This window comes from Harpegnathos saltator, unplaced genomic scaffold, assembly GCF_003227715.2.
Source record: "Harpegnathos saltator strain DR-91 unplaced genomic scaffold, Hsal_v8.6 scaffold772, whole genome shotgun sequence".
Classification (NCBI taxonomy): Eukaryota; Metazoa; Arthropoda; class Insecta; order Hymenoptera; family Formicidae; genus Harpegnathos; species Harpegnathos saltator.
The window spans coordinates 36,365-52,779 of NW_020230618.1; the positions used below are offsets into that span (position 1 = coordinate 36,365).

The following is a 16,415-nucleotide window of genomic DNA, read 5'->3' on the forward strand; positions in this document are numbered from 1 at the left end:
GTTGTAGAAAGAAAATAAACTAACGCGAGAGCATATCTGTGGTACCATGTCAAAACTATGTATCCCAGAGAACTGAAAATTTTTAGTAAGTTATCCAATAATTCGAAAAATATTACAATTTGGTAGAATATGTAGTTTTATATATAGTCACAAAAAGGAGTAGTTTTATAATTTATGTGCGTAAATAAAATGATAGAAAATACATACACCTGGTAGTGGAGTTTGTATGAACACACACACTAATTTAACGAGAGCCACAACCAGAGTATCCCATGACGCGGGGCGACCTTGTCTTGTATCGCCACCGAGTACGCAAGCGAATAGACCACCAAAGCCACCAGAACCAACGGACTGATTGGGCAAAGCAAGTGCTCCTCCACATTCTGCGCCGACTGTAATAATTTTACAGGTAAGATTTTCGCGAATCTTTAAGGTGAGATCGAACTAAATCATTAATATCAACGGCTTGTTTTAAAAAATGTATGTGTGTGTGTGTGTTATTACGAATAAACTAATTTTAATAATAAACTTTTTCTATATTCTTGATTTTTAAAATAGAAGGCGGTTTTTTACATATAAAAAAATTATATCTATCATCTAATGTCATCTATAATCTCTTTATACCTCCGGATCCTCTGACATAAGTCGAGACCAATACGCCAACGCATTCAGATATACTCATGGCGATGCTCAAATCAGCATTAACGTAATTTAGATTAACTACAGACGTTAATAGCTTGCATTGGGCATCCAAAGGTCCTCTTCTTGTTATAAGAGCCCCGCCTGGTTGCACGAGTTGATACACTACCCACAATAGCAAATCCTTCAGGGCATTACCTAAGAAACTATCCGGTGTAATCACATCGCACATTACTTCCAGTCTGAGAAGAAAATCATGTAACGCTTGACAGACTGTAGGACCAGCCTAAAACAAAAACAAATATATAGTAAAGAATAGAAAAGGTAGATATAGAAAAATTTATGGGGAGAAATGTCAATTTAATAGCATATATAAATCAAATATATAAGTTATATCAATTAGATATTATAAAATAAGTGTTTTTAAAAATTTATGATAGAAAAGAGATTTAAACATATATTAATTACATGATTGAGACATACATGATAATTATATATATTGAGAGTGATTAAATGTTACACTCACCATAATATATTGCTCATCCATAGTATTGACATTTAATCCATTGCCGGAAAGCAGACGCAGCAACATAGGGCCAGTATTACGTTCTTTAACAATGTTGCTAGCCACACAGAACCCACTAGTCGCGAAACCGTCTAAACCGTGATATCTTTGCAACGATTGATTGCAGACGATAGTTAAACATTGCAGACCAAGACACCAAGCACGTAAAGAAATTCCGGAATGCCTAAAATTCAACACAACTTATATAGTATACACATAAAATATCAGTTACAGTTAGAGTACGTTACATACCCGTCGATATAAATTTAAATTTTATATATGACTTACCAAGAGAGTGCAGATATGAGGTTACTAATCGCTGCTAAACTTAATGGAATTACAGGTATCAGAGAAGAATCAAGCTGAGAAGAGTGTGAGTGCTCGTTAGGAGCGTCCATGTTCAGTGTTAACCAAAGTTGTAAGACCAGTTCCAGGTTCGTACTATTATTCTGTTATACACAGACAGGAAAATAACGAATAAATAATTATATAAATATATGAAATATCAATCCTGCTCCTCAAAATAACATTTACTAATCAAAATCTTATTTTTAAAACATTCAGATTAGGAGGTTCATATAAGTTAAAACTTTAGAAACTTTTTTGCACCAAACCGACAGCGTTAACGTTTCGCTATTAATATTTTACTTAAAGAAAAGAATCAGTCACCTGCAAGTATAAATCCGTAAATATTTTATCAAAACATTTCGTTAGCATTGACAGACTCGAAGGAGTAGGATCAGAAGAATTCCATGTCTCCTGACCCCTATCCGCGTTCCAATCCGTGTCAGTTTTCGGCATGGACGATTGTTGACCAGAACGACTTGCTTCCGTAGGCATCTGTGATGTAAAAAAATTCACTTTTATACTGTTATGTACTTTGTTTATTCTAAAAGCATAAACTGCTCGAAATGATTACAAGATCGTCAAAAAATGAACACTCAAAATAATCTTCTAATTATTTCGACAGCACAGATAAAAAACAATATACAAACTAACGTGTATTGGCGCATTTATACTGTGAGGTAGATTGTACATGCCAACTGTGGACAGTATCCTCAGTGATATCTCTACGCCCATCTCGACTCCATATTCCAATCGCGCATCCATCGCCAACGAGATACTGCTAACAATATACATCGTTTATTACTCCTTTCAGTCAGCCGTTCATATTTGTTATAGGAAGCCAAACTTCCATAAGAGAACGATCTCATACTGAGACAAGCACCGCCCGAGAAAGATCTGAAATAAATACCCAGTAATAGCCGAAGTCAGGATCTTTGATACTGTGCTACCCTTCTTTATCATATTTTTCCCTCGTTCTAATATATCGTCCAGGAATTCTTCCAATTCACTGTCGTCAGATTCCAAAAGAGATGGCAGGAATCCATTGGATTTTGATGTGGAGGCAGCCGTTGATGTCACTACGATACTATCCTGCGCGTCTTCTTCAGCGTCTACCTCCGCGAATCCTTCATTATTACTTAACGTGGCAGCGGAAGAAGCGCTGGTACCTGCAACATTGCTTGAATCCTCTTCCGTCGTGTTATTTTCGTCCGTGCCCATTTCGAAATTCTCCTCCGTTGGACTACCTTCGTGCATGGGACATGCTCTAGGAAACAATCGTCCTCCTGTGAACAAAGTTTCATCCACGTGTTTTACATGCTGTATAGGGATAAAAAAAAGTCTTAGCTGTATGCTTTGCAAGGATACATAAATACCTTCCAGTAGATCCAGTAAAAGACACGAAACAGCATGCGACGACCACGTTGCATCGGATGTACCCGTCGCCAATCTGACTAATTTTAAGAGTTGTTCTTCGGTCATAAGCTCGCATAAGCTAATCGCAGGACGTGTTGATACCACTAGTCTAGCCACTACCTAGGTGTGACAATTTATAGATGTAATGTGTGGTACGCGTTTATAATAATTATAAAGTTATTAGCTTTTTGACTTCCGGATATTATTACTTTATCTTTCTTATATAAATTAAATATTCGATTAACGATACTAAATTTTCCTCTTCTATATCTCTCCTGTCCCCTTATAACTTTCTACTTATTTGTATTTACTGGAAGCTCCAATGTGATGTTGTTTCTTAATACAAAGAACTGAAATATTTTTTCACGAAACATGGGAAATAGATCCACAAAAATTGCAGTTTCAACCCGGAAACCAAATTTAAAATTTCTCCACACTGTGAAAGCCTCCAATATCAAGCTATTTGATAATCGTAGAAAAATTAAACTCGTTTATCAGCTATCAATAACGAAGTTAAATCGATCGAAATCATACTGATGTTAGAATATCCATGCAATCGATTCATGGAAATAACAGCGGACGTCGGATTAGAGATGAGAAACTATATTGTAAATGTAATCGATAATTCCTGTTCAAATCTTGCAGAAACCTTACCTTGCATGCCAACAAAAACATATCCACATTAGTGGAATTATGTAGAATCAATGCGACGAGACCACGTGCCACTGGTAAGACATATTGATGAGATAAATTAGTCACATATTCGACTTCCAAATCCACAACGTCTGCCTTACTGAAATTTACGTAACAAAGAATACAAATTGTTTCGTGATTATCGTATTATCGATTATAAAAGAGGTAATTAAAAAAGAAATGTTAAGGATTATTTGTACCTACCTACTGCTAGATGCAGCTGCAGCGCGTGGACTACGTGAAAGATGTTGCATCTCGTTCCTTCGGATACTGAGGATGTCCTTGTAATGCTTGGCGGAATGCTGTTTCAACGTCTTTTTGAAGTAACGTTCTTGAGATTTTATGGTTGCCTCCACTTTACTATACAACGTAGCTGCCTGAGAAGAGAGAGTGGCCCACCCCTAAATACATCGCGCGCTATTGTATTCTCTTGCATATAATACCAAAATAATTCACCATATTTGTATCTAACAGTTTCTATATGCCAATATTTAAAAATGAAAAAAAATGAAAAATGTAGTTGCAATACTGCAACGTAAACCTCAGCTAATACCTGGGGCGTCGTTTGGAAAGATTTCTTGGCTTGCTCCAATTCATGAAGCTGCTGTTTATGATGCAACAGACGCTTTTGCAGTCTTTTTCGATAGCTACGTGAGGCTGATGACCGGCTGGCATTGACATATTTCCTCTGCATAGCTGATTCTCCTTGTATGAATTCCCAACGAGACAACAAACCTTCCAAAACAAATAATAAATATGTATATTTAATATTATCAACACGACCAATAATTATTAATTGTATTGTGCATATGTATGTAATATACCTTGCTCTTTATTCTTTTCCTGATTTTCCTCCATACAGGAAAGTTGAATAGTGGTAGTGTCTAAGCATACCGACAGAAACAATAACACCCAACCTATCAGAATCACGTCCAATCGATGGGAATTGGTGGGTTGTCCGTTCATCAGAGGAGATAGCAATTTTCCCAATGTACGAACCATGGCATCGATAACTGAGGACTTGTTTGCTCCAGCCATCAACGATTTTCGCCCAAGGAATGTTAATAAAATAAACACCCTGAAAGCAAAATTCACAAGTTCCGATAAATCTATATTGGGAATGGTCTCGCGTCTAGTAATATTATATGCGGATTTCTATTATCTGCTATAAGTAAAATTTACGTTCAATAATAAAGTACTGCCAAATGATAATAATATTCTACATTATAGTGCCAAGCATAAAGAAACATCTTACCTATCCTGTGGGAAAATATGAGTAGATGACGAAGAGTAAAGATTTATCAAAGTGTTAGATAAAAAGTTGCCCCACCACGGCTGGTGACCTGCCATACCGGCTAAGAGTGCAGCAGCGTGGAGCTGCAATCGTGGTGCTGGCGTCACAACGCATATTGAATGAAAAAATTTCTCACAAATCGTCGGGGTAAACACCTCGTATAGCGACATCGGTACCTACATTAGAAATAACAAATGATAATGCTTTGAAAGAGATAAAATTATTTTAAATATTTCATTGAATATAAATATATAGCAATGCAATTTAAAACTTAAAACTCCGGTATTGTAAGATTAACGAAAACTGTTCTCCTAGTATACTACCCAGACAGCACCGGACATCCAATGGATGTACGTTTCATATCCAATGTATGTCCGTATGTCCGATTTACGTCCGTGGACATAAATTGGACGTAACAAGGATGTCCTTATTGAACATCGGACCTATAGGACGTCCGATGTACGTCCATGGGACGTCTTATGTCCGAAGTTGTGACAAATATACGTCCTATGGACGTCTTTTGTAAAAAAAAATGGACATATAACGAACGTCCAATGGACATCGGTGTGCTGTCTGAGTATATATTTGTGAATATACTTACACTAGCCACTGGGCCGATTTCATATACAGTATACAGCAGGATGTCAAGCAAAGTCTCTCCGAGAACTCGTAACTTATCACTGGGCGCATTCACGAAAGACGTAGTCGGCACGTTCCGCACACCTCTCCACGATTCGAGACGTCGCCAGACACCTCGCACAATATTTAATTGATGTTGGAACATAGTACATTCCTATGGAATGTAAATATATATCAAATAATGTGCATTGACTTTTATTCATTCGATTGAGTCCGCCAAGCCATTCAATATGTTATATTAATGCATTTGACCTACCTGATATGTTTGTAATATTTTCGGTGATGGCCGTTCGTTACTTTCATGAAATATTTTATTGCAGCAAAGGTAATGTTGCATATGCATGACATTAGGAGTTTCTGAACACAGCAATGGATCTAATAAAGCTTTTAATCTTTCATTGGCTAAACTGAATCTGAAAACAGAAACTTTTTTTTAAAAATGGGAAAATGACACACGAACATCTTATATTAATACGAAATATTATTGTATCGTGCGAGTACATAGAAGCGTTATATCGATATAAGAAATAGCAGTACAATACCTGCATTGAACGTCCTCTGCTAAAGCCGACAGTATGTTACATTGTGTATCAATAGTAGCTTGTAAAGAGGGATCGAAAATGTTGTCATCAAACGACGAAGAATCGCTCAGCTCCGAGTAATTCTCTCCAGGCAAAACCACCATGTGTCCATAAAACATCCCCAACGGTATTTTACATGTAGTTGTGGACATTCCATAGCGTCCTATTGTAGTGATCTAATAGCAATAAAAATCAAAATTTATACATTGTAAGATCAACAAACAAACGATATCATGACAATCGAAACCATTTTCAACAGTGGTAACAAAGTGTGACGACACGCTGAAAGAAATTTATTGTTTTCAGGATATTTTGTATCTTATACCTTGAGATATCTGCAAACTGGTGGCGGCTGAAGATCACAGACAATCAGAGGCTTGCTCCCTATATCGCCAGCAACAATAAGTCGTGTACCGTCTGTTTCTTCGCTCTTAGTCCATATATCTATCGAGAGCGACACTAAATCACTACACGAAGGAATCATCAGATCCGTCAACAATACAGGCGATCCGAAGTCTAGAATGACAAATCGTCGCGCTCCTGAATGCATCCTCTCCACTACCAATGCTTGCTGAGGTGGCCAACACAGCAATCTTCCCCATGGAAACGTGATGTCTTCTCGCTGTAATGTTAATAATTCATTGAATATTATCGGTGAAATAATTGATTCGAAGTTAACACTCTCCAAACACCTTTCAAAGAGAGAAACGCGAGAGAGTGAGATACTATGTTTGCTACGGATATTTTGTTTACTGCGGGGAAGACATCCGCGTTTTAAATACTGAAATATATAAAAGATGCGTTATAAAGAATATTCGTTGTCTCGCGACTTAATCTCACTGACAGACTGATGATCTGTTAAATTTGAAGTTGATCTTTCTGTAGTAAAAATGTCACTACATCAATAATCCTCGTATTATAAACGATTTTTTATCAAGAAAACTTCTCTGATAAAATTGTAATATAAGTCTTAATTACAGTGATGTATAATGTGAGAAATTAAGAAATTTTGGGACAAATGACAATCTCAATGATGATCTCAATACTTATATTAAAACTCAATCTTATACTAAGACAATCCTCAACGATACTTATACTAAGACTGATTTCAATCTGATTTATAGAATCTGTCATTGAAATTAAAGATGCAAGTAAAAATTACTATATACGCAATGTATAACATTATGACTGAATGTCGAAAAACTTGAGGCAGAATCGAATCACACAATTTTGTCATTTTCTAGATATACATATCTCTACGGACCCGTTGCTTTACATTTACAGGAAAGCACTTCGAGTCTTGAATGTTTCTCAGCATGATTTTCTCATGATATACAAATATACAATAAATAAATAAAAATAAATAAAAATAACAGAATGCACTTAAAATGAAGTAAACATACTTGATGTATACCAATAATGAGTTCGTTATAAGTTGATAATAAAAAAAATATTAAACTAGCCCTAATTTTTTGCATCAAATAATAAAGCCAGTGTACAAAAGGAGAACTGAAACTATGTTTACTACTTGCACATATAAAAATGCAAATAACTGTTTACACGGTAGTGTTAATATAAAACTAGTTTGTGGTAGCACTTGTGGTTGTAAATGAACAACAACAAAAGAAATGGGAGGACCTCCAAGAGAAACCTATGATTGTATAGAAACTGGTATTATATGCAAGGACGATATTGTAACATGAAGTACGAAATTCATCATAGGTATTGTAACTCATGCAATTTGCGCTCAACATCACTCAACTGCGTCTGACAGATGAGAAGAGAGTTCTATAACGAAAGTGTGCCTCAATTACAACCTACATATGCGTACATATGCGAGTGTATTTCAATTACAGCATATTAACAAAGCGAGAATAAACAACAAAGAGAAAAGATAGAAAGAGAGAGAAAGAAACAATTGTATTGCTGAACTCAGAAACGAAGAATAAAAGAAAGAATGGTGCGTGTCTTCGTTCTAATATAATCTACCTTTTTAGGATTGCCCTCCTCAACTTTGTTTATAGCAGTATCAATATTTTGTACTGATGATTTTTCTTTTGTTACAATGGAACTTAATATATGTGAACTAGGCATATTGTTTTGTGTGCTATGCCAAGTCTGGTTATCGCCAGACGTGTCGTTAGCTTCGTCATAGTCTGATTGTTCATCAGGTGTGAGCAATAGTTGTGAAGATGGCTTCTTTAGCGCTCTTCCTGTATACATACTAAGCAGATCGCTTAATGTAGCTGACGATTTAGCCTGAACATCTGGTCCTAGCGATCCAGCATCCAAGTTCTACAATGTGTGTACAATTAATATTTCTATCTCAATTAAGAAATTGAGTCTACTCTGGAAAAAAAAAAAAAAAAAAAAAAAAAAAACACCTATACCGTATATATGCGGACATGTCTAAGACTCAGAAAAAGAGAGAGTGATTCGTCTGCCTACTCTACGAATGCTAAGGCTTTACTTAGCACGCTATCCCGTAGACTGTAAGAATCGTATTAAAATCCGTCATACTATGGAACTAGCGCAACGTACACTTACAAATATAACGTTATGATCGTCTGGACATTATTACACGCCAATGTTCTTCAACCGTATTGTTTTGCATCGCTTTTTTTATTATCGTCATAAGACGATGCGCATTGTCGCACCAGGATCGGAATGTTCATCGCAATTCTGTACTGGATCTATAACGCGTAGAATACTCACGTAAGTATAATGTACCATTTTGACATCGGATGCACCGCCGTTGTTTGTTGTTGTATTATCATAGAGAGTAGGTCCAATGTTAATTGTACTCATACCAGGACCAATATTTTCCATCTTCGTACCGTCGGAGGCGGCATGGCAGGTAAAATGGAGGGGTTCGACCTAAATCACATTCGACGTTGGCAATGTCACAAACGGGGCAAACGAAGGAAATGCCAGTAAATATGTGGGATCTTATCCTCATCAATTCTCCTCTTAAACTTTACACCGTGATTTAAAGAAATACTTTTTTTTTAAAGAAATTCAACTTCCGTGATTCAAAATAGGAAATCGATGAGGCACCCATATTTACTCCATAATTTCTCCATTCACACGATCAAGTAATGTTACCTCAAGGAGACCTTTCATATTGTGGTTAGTGCATAATGCCTTCAATTTACTAGGTACTACAAATTCACTAGCAGGATGCGTAGGCAGTGTGAGCAGGTCTCTCAAATCGATGGAATGCGCACAATGAGCGAATTTGGGCAAATGCGCGGAACTCGACGAAGTCATAGACGGGCCTGTTTGCTCGTCCGTTACAACCGACGCGTATGTAACTGGTGTTGAACTAAACTTCGGTAGTATTGGTGGTTCTAAGTCAAACAATTCCGTCTCAAAAGGTGTGTTGTATAAACCAAATCTATAAAAGAAAAGCATTAAAATTATATAACACAAAATCACACATAGTAGCAAGAGAAGAATCCGTTAAAGAGAAGCTTAAAAAAGAACAAGATATTTATTACATTTTTTTAACATGGCTCTTCTGTTCCTATTATAATTTCACGTATTAAAGAGCCTTTGTCATTTATTTTATGAATTATATAGACATTAAAATGGGAGAGATGTGTACACACTTAAAATATATATTGCTTTACCTTGTCGCAAGCAGCAAATGGTAAGGATTTACTCTATTGGATAACTCAGTAGCTATCTGCTGTACCAAAGAGACACATTTCTGGGCGATGCTGTGATTTCTGTCCAACGGTAAAAATCTAGTTATGAGTAACTGCAACCATCTCAATGAACCAGCCCATTGCACATCCATGATTGATGGCAATAAGTTTACCAGAACGGAAAGCATAGCCTCGTCGAAGGTTTGAACTGGCGGATCGTCTATATTATAAAATCCTCTGAGAGAAATCATAGAAAAATTCGTTTTTACAAAATTCCATCAGTGTAACTACCGTAATAATTCGTATGATCCGCCATAGACTCACCCACTGCAAAGAACAATTAATTTGACGCATTTATGCGCTATACTTCTGCCAGCATGCAAGAGACACGTTCGCAATAAGCTGGACAGTCGTCCTTGCACAGAGCGTATCGTCTCCAGCTGAAGAGCTTTCATCTCAGAGCTGTTCTGTGCGCTACGTAATCTCGTTAATCTTATTGAGGCTGTCCATACCAGAATATCGAGAGCGATAGATTGTACGACAGGAGAACTGCAAATACAATTATCCGTGTATGAACTTGTTGATGTCCTGCAGATATAAATCAGCTCTTGCCACTTCCGTCACTTACTCGAGAGATCCTTGCAAGCAGGCAACGTTCAGAAGATTATCAAAGAAAGTTTTGGATTCCAACATCGCACATCTCTGTAGCCTCTCGTTTGGTATATCAGTAGGACGTACCGACCTTATCGTAATCGAAATTTCGTGAATCCAGTTACAACCTTAAATAAAAATAAGCATATGTAGTTTCCTAACATAAAAATTCAACGTATAACACATTACTGTATGTACATATAAAATATACAAAAGGAATTTTTTCTTTTTATGAATCATACCTATATATTTCATATGCTCACTGTATTTTATATATTTATACTGTATGTTTAATATATTAATTATTATAAGGAATTTTAATATATACATAATGCAATATATATGCATAAAAGTATTTACTTTCGTACATTTATTCAGACTAATAAATTTCAAATTATATTTACCAACGTAACATCCTAATTTTTTGCTATTACCACCCTCGTCGAGTCGTTCCCCAGTGCTATTGGATACAAGGGGACGTACCTCAAATATCCTTAACTTTTTGCAAGTAGGTGGTTTAGTCTCAAATAGATTCACTTTCGTTTTCGCAGATGCCTTCGAAATGAAAAAAATTAAAGTAAATTTCCTCGCTCGATATTATAACTCGAACATAAAAATATAAATCATAGCCAAATTAAAAAAAATTACTTACACTATCTTTCGTCTGATCTACTAATGCTTTAATATGAACGAGCAACGTTCGAACTTTCGAACGGAACAACTTTGGGCTTGTTAACGTCACGCATCCCGAACGACAGGACAGATCCATGCAACGATGCAAGTCGATAGGACCGCACAAGATCTCGGTGTTGTGCTGGCGCTGATATTCCTCTATGATGACTGGATTTTCGTTCCTTTGGTCGCTTCCTATATTAAAGTCTATTCTTTCGTCTACTGGAGTGGACGATGCTTTCTGGTGGCCGATTCTTTTTATATTTTGCTTCAACAGTGTTACTTGAATAGTCGGCAATTCTTGACAAAACGAATGCAAGGTAAATCGAACATCAACGTGCCCTATACTTCCAGACGCACTTCGAGGTAACGTAAGTTCAAATACATGTTCGTCCCATGTGGTCCTATTATCAGATGCAAAGAATTTTGTTATTTCATTGTATACAGAAATTGTACACCTTATGTGCAAAATATATATTCTACTCGGAAGCTGACTCGGTCGACTTACGCGTCATTTTGCAGCCGCCAAGTTCTTGTATGATGTTGATCTTCCGATTGATGAAGGTGCTGCGGATGACGTCTTTGTCTCTGGGCTTGCATCATTTCGCTCCAACACGGAGGAACTGTCGCGCTATACGCAGGCGAATGTCGATCGAATCTTGTAAGTTCATATAAGAGCCGTAAGTCCGTGTAAGAGAAATTCGTCTTGTGTGCCAATAATTGATCGCTGCAATATTTAGAATATATATACGTTAAATATATGTTAAATATACGTAAAATAAATACTTAAAAACGAATAAACGAATGCTAAGTATTACTTAAAAGTGAAATTTGCTTAAAAAAAAAATAAATAATCAAAATAATTCTCGAAACGCTCGCTTATTACTCGCTTATATTAAATTGAACGCGAAATGTTCAAAATTATTGATAATTTACTGGCAAGTCGATGTGGACGTGTTAGGAGCCGTATTTTCGTTAGGGCAACTCTCTTTGTCAGCCATGATCACATCTTCAACGTCCTCCTTCTCCTCCGTGGAGTCTTCCTCCTCTGCTGTAACGAAGAAATGCAGCGTGCCGTCGCTCGTGCATACACATAGCCTTTCCAAGCCTAAAAAAGCAACCCAATGATTTTAACACGAACTCTCCGACGTATTTCCACAAATATTTCGGATGAGGCGTCCTGCGCACAGGAGCCATCTACTCTCACATTTACTTTTCTCTGTCAAGGGGAAACTTACTGTTGCAATAAGTCGCAGAGATAAATTTCTTTCCCTCTAACCTAGCCTCGGTTACGGTTTTCAACGTGCTTAGATTTAACAATCTGACTACGCCGTCCTTACACACCAGAGCGACTTGTCCGACAACCTGTTCCTGAGCAGCCGAATTGCTAGTCGGATTAACGCTTGAAGGATTGAGAGAAGACGTCGTGGACTTTTGCTTCTCCTGCAATGGCAGAAGCTCGTGTTCAATCGGCGCCTGTTCCAGAGGAAGTTCCCGCTTCACCAACGGTTCTGACGTCACTTTCACCACCTGCCCCGAGAAGTCCAAGGCATATACGAGCAACAGAACATTCGTATTGTTCTCGTTACTGTGTGTCTCGTCATTTATCAGTTTGCCAGATTGAGTGTCGCTATGGTCCCAATACATATAACTCTTCTGTGGGAAGAAATCGCTCTCGTCGTCGATGTCCATCTGATTAGTGTTCAACGAGGAAAGCTCGGCAGAAGTGTTATCCGTTGAGGGACACATCGCGACATACAAGTGTGTTCCATCTTTAGTCGGAGATACATAAGTGATACGAAGGGAATCCGGAGCGTTTATAGCTAGAGTCTTGATAACCACCGGCTCAGCCTTAGTGATCTTCATAAGGTCTAAGCTCTTCTTATTTATCGTTGTCAAATTGGATGTTGATGCGAAGTGAGCTGAGCTGTTGATAGGGTTAAAATTGGAATCATATGGGGTCGACGTGGTCGGTGCGGTGATGCCAATGGGAGTAGAGTAAATGCCATTGGAGGACGAGGCGGTCAGATCGATGGTTGGAAAGATACCGTCGTAATGCGAGCCGACGACCATTTCTGAGTCCACATCTTCAATAACTGGCACTTCGTATAAAAATTTACCGAGAAAGAGCTCTTGATACAAGCTCTCTTGGCGACCTCCATTCGAACTAGCGCTAGTTCCCGTACCGGACAGAGTCTTCTTAGTCTTAGACTCTTTGGAGTTGTCCTCCTTAATGGGTTGTGCCGTCGCGGTTTTATGATGAAAATCGTACAATACTAAGTAATGCAATCTTGATGGTACGCATCTATCACCCGCTACCTTCATTATATCTAAAGTATCACTAGCAGCACTATTTACACTGTTCATCGCGCGAACCAGCGAAGATGAGCTCGCCAGATCGGTCGATGCGGCCCATACATTCTCTAAGGTCCTTAATTGCGAAGGATTATTAACTGTCACTGTAACTCCGCACACTAAACACGGTCGTATTTTATAGTCCGACGTCTCGACATTTATGGACGACGTTGTGGAACTAGTGGTGCTTTTCGCGTCCTCCTTCGGCGATATCGGAGGTCCTACCACCGAGAGAGCCGTAACCTGTATTTTATAAAAGGACGAAGATTTATATTCCGAGAGCGGTGCGGTGTCCGAGCTTAGATTCGTTAAATATGAAGTCGTTATATTCCTTGTAGCGCAAAACTGTATAGATTCCTTATTGTTCACCTCTTGATCCGAGAGAGATATATAAAATGATACTTCTCTCTAGCAAAAGAAAAAAGAAATTTGTGTTAAGCAAGATAGGATCTTGGAGAAGATTCTCAGTTATCGCATATTCGACATATTCTAGTAAAATTCTCAAGCGTTTACCTTCAGCTGATTTGTTATATTCCAGATATATATAAAACCGTCAGAAGAGGCTGTAGCCGCAAGGCCCGTGACATTTGTAGTACCTATGATATCCACTGTATCACCCACTTCGCGAGCGGGAGCAGTCGCTAAGGTAACAGACAGTGGAACGTTCTGTGTATATTCGCCTTTAACGAACGGACACGCAGGTGAATGCCTCTCGTGCTCCGACCACGGTTCGTCCGTAGGCTCCCAACATACAAGACAGACGTTACAAGTGAAACACATTGCTCTATCGTCACCAGTAGCATTTGGCTCATGATAGAAACCAGCCTGCGCCATTTGATCAGGTAAAGCCCATCTGGAATATATTTTATTATATTTTAATTCACTGAACTTTTGTTACCGTCATATACACGATGCTCATTGATTCTTGATTACTTAATATACTTTTTATGTAGTTTCTTAACAACAGTTACTTTCTATGTTCAATTAAATATAATTTTCAACACTTAAAATAGTATCTTACATATTACATACTTGTAATTCATGTGTGGCCATTTTGGAAAAGTATCACGACGTGCTGCTTCGCTAAACATCAGCGCTCTATCAGCGGGACCACCTTCTAACGCAAGGCCAGGCAATAGGCCATTCAGTCGTTCATTGATTGCAGAAGCAATGGGCAATGCTGGTATATGTCGATTTTGCCTTTTTAATTCCATCACTAAGCCAGAGCACACGAGCTTCAAAGACCCATGTGGCAGTTCCAAGCATATTGTATTCCACTGATAAAAATTACTATTATTATTTGTGATATTTTAATATTAAAATAGCTAATACAATATGTTTACTTCCTTTCCTCCTTTCTACAATATTAATAAGGTAATACATATGTTCATATAAAATAAATTTGTGGCTAATGTTAAATAATTAATGTGACATTTGCATAATATAATTATAGTGAGCTTAGAATTAAACATTTCCCAATAAATATATTAGTATATAAAATTTACATATGAAAGACAACTTGAATGTTTAAATATTCAATTCTTAGATGCATATGAGATAAGTTGAATAAGAAATAATTGTTTTTCTATACAACTTTTGTAACAATTGTTTGTTATAATCTAGTAAAAAGATTAGGCCTAAATTGTAGTTCATACCAAACATTGTGTAAAACAATGATAGATTTAAAATAATAAGATTAGTGTTGTGGATTATGTATACTTACTTTTTGAGCTTTAATACCTTTCTTCTGATTCGTTTGCGCTGCAACTATTTTACTTGAAAGTTCTTGCAATACCTCCAATAAATGCTCTACTCCTGGCAATTCTACACATTGAAGACATTGAAGTAGCAACGCAGCTTCCGACAGTAGCAATTCCAATTTCACAACATCTTCACTCTTAGAAACTGGAGTTTGCAAAATAGTATCTAACAAAAGGACCCCGTTGTAATCACTGCGTATACCAATCCCCCGACCATCTGTATATAGCACTTTGTCTATTCCATTGGATAGATACACTCCTTGCAGTTTCCCATTTGGTTTACCTATAACAATCACCATTACAATATGGTTATTGCTATTATATAATTTTTTGAAACTACACAATAATATAATTTACCTGAATATCCTTAATAATACTAAAAGAGACTTGCAAATATATATTTATTTATTTAATTAAAATTAAATTAGATGATTAATGTTGAAATTTTCTATACATATATAATTTTTAAAAATTTATACAGAGAGTATACACGTAAAATTTTTAACTTTGACAAACATAAACAATTCTCATATCTGGTTTTGAAAGAAAGTCCAAAAAAATATTTTTATTATTACAATTATAGGAATCAAAAAATATCATCAGTAAAAAATATTACCTTGCAAAAGATCAGTAAGAACATAAATCAATAAGAATATGAAACAAATTATTTTGATAAGAATAATAGGATTACTGCTGAAATGTTTATGTTATTAATATAATCAGTACTAGGTAACAATCTGCTGTCTTTCTTTCTTATAATTGTATTATATTATATTTTCTGCTCTATTATATAAATCCAAAACCTAAAAAAAGTTGCACAAAAGACACAATCAATGGAAACAGATATTAATGCTAAATTTAAATCAATAAAATAGATTGCAAACAATAAGCCAATGAATTTATTTCTTTGAATCAAACTTTTTGTCCTTTCTTGCAATATCTCTGCTTCCTTATTTTCTCTCTCTCTCTCTCTCTCTTTCTCTCCCTCTCTTTCTCTCCGTCTCTTTTTCTCTGGATGTATACCTCTTCCATCTTTAGTGCAAAAAGGGTAATGTAACATAGTAAGAAAGGAGCGATCTGAGAGTTTTCTAACGAATTATTTAACGTGAAGTTAATATTTTCGTGCAAGAGACAGATTGCCGCGAGATGATTTAA

General features: G+C 36.8%; 1 protein-coding gene across 10 annotated transcripts in view; it reads right to left on the reverse strand.

Moving 5' to 3' along the window:
* Nucleotides 1-16,415, reverse strand: part of Bruce (BIR repeat containing ubiquitin-conjugating enzyme) — a 28,170-nt gene that overhangs the window by 11,309 nt on the left and 446 nt on the right. For 3 of the 10 annotated variants that reach the window (XM_011142834.3, XM_011142831.3, XM_011142828.3), the window contains exons 2-33: nt 15,224-15,543; nt 14,533-14,777; nt 14,014-14,353; nt 12,384-13,908; nt 12,082-12,253; nt 11,654-11,872; nt 11,126-11,549; nt 10,878-11,028; nt 10,451-10,601; nt 10,147-10,371; nt 9,805-10,059; nt 9,278-9,569; nt 8,888-9,049; nt 8,162-8,467; nt 6,498-6,794; nt 6,134-6,348; nt 5,848-6,004; nt 5,554-5,745; nt 4,914-5,128; nt 4,483-4,736; nt 4,212-4,393; nt 3,863-4,059; nt 3,620-3,758; nt 2,926-3,085; nt 2,460-2,835; nt 2,204-2,330; nt 1,874-2,044; nt 1,493-1,653; nt 1,166-1,388; nt 625-925; nt 208-392; nt 25-72 (exon numbers count right to left, since the gene is read on the reverse strand). In XM_011142834.3, coding sequence (XP_011141136.1) covers nt 25-72; nt 208-392; nt 625-925; nt 1,166-1,388; nt 1,493-1,653; nt 1,874-2,044; nt 2,204-2,330; nt 2,460-2,835; nt 2,926-3,085; nt 3,620-3,758; nt 3,863-4,059; nt 4,212-4,393; nt 4,483-4,736; nt 4,914-5,128; nt 5,554-5,745; nt 5,848-6,004; nt 6,134-6,348; nt 6,498-6,794; nt 8,162-8,467; nt 8,888-9,049; nt 9,278-9,569; nt 9,805-10,059; nt 10,147-10,371; nt 10,451-10,601; nt 10,878-11,028; nt 11,126-11,549; nt 11,654-11,872; nt 12,082-12,253; nt 12,384-13,908; nt 14,014-14,353; nt 14,533-14,777; nt 15,224-15,543 — 8,387 coding nt within the window. The remainder of the gene's footprint in view (nt 1-24; nt 73-207; nt 393-624; nt 926-1,165; nt 1,389-1,492; nt 1,654-1,873; nt 2,045-2,203; nt 2,331-2,459; nt 2,836-2,925; nt 3,086-3,619; nt 3,759-3,862; nt 4,060-4,211; nt 4,394-4,482; nt 4,737-4,913; nt 5,129-5,553; nt 5,746-5,847; nt 6,005-6,133; nt 6,349-6,497; nt 6,795-8,161; nt 8,468-8,887; nt 9,050-9,277; nt 9,570-9,804; nt 10,060-10,146; nt 10,372-10,450; nt 10,602-10,877; nt 11,029-11,125; nt 11,550-11,653; nt 11,873-12,081; nt 12,254-12,383; nt 13,909-14,013; nt 14,354-14,532; nt 14,778-15,223; nt 15,544-16,415) is intronic. The other 7 variants (XM_019841915.2, XM_011142830.3, XM_011142829.3 and 4 more) reach the window with 7 other exon arrangements.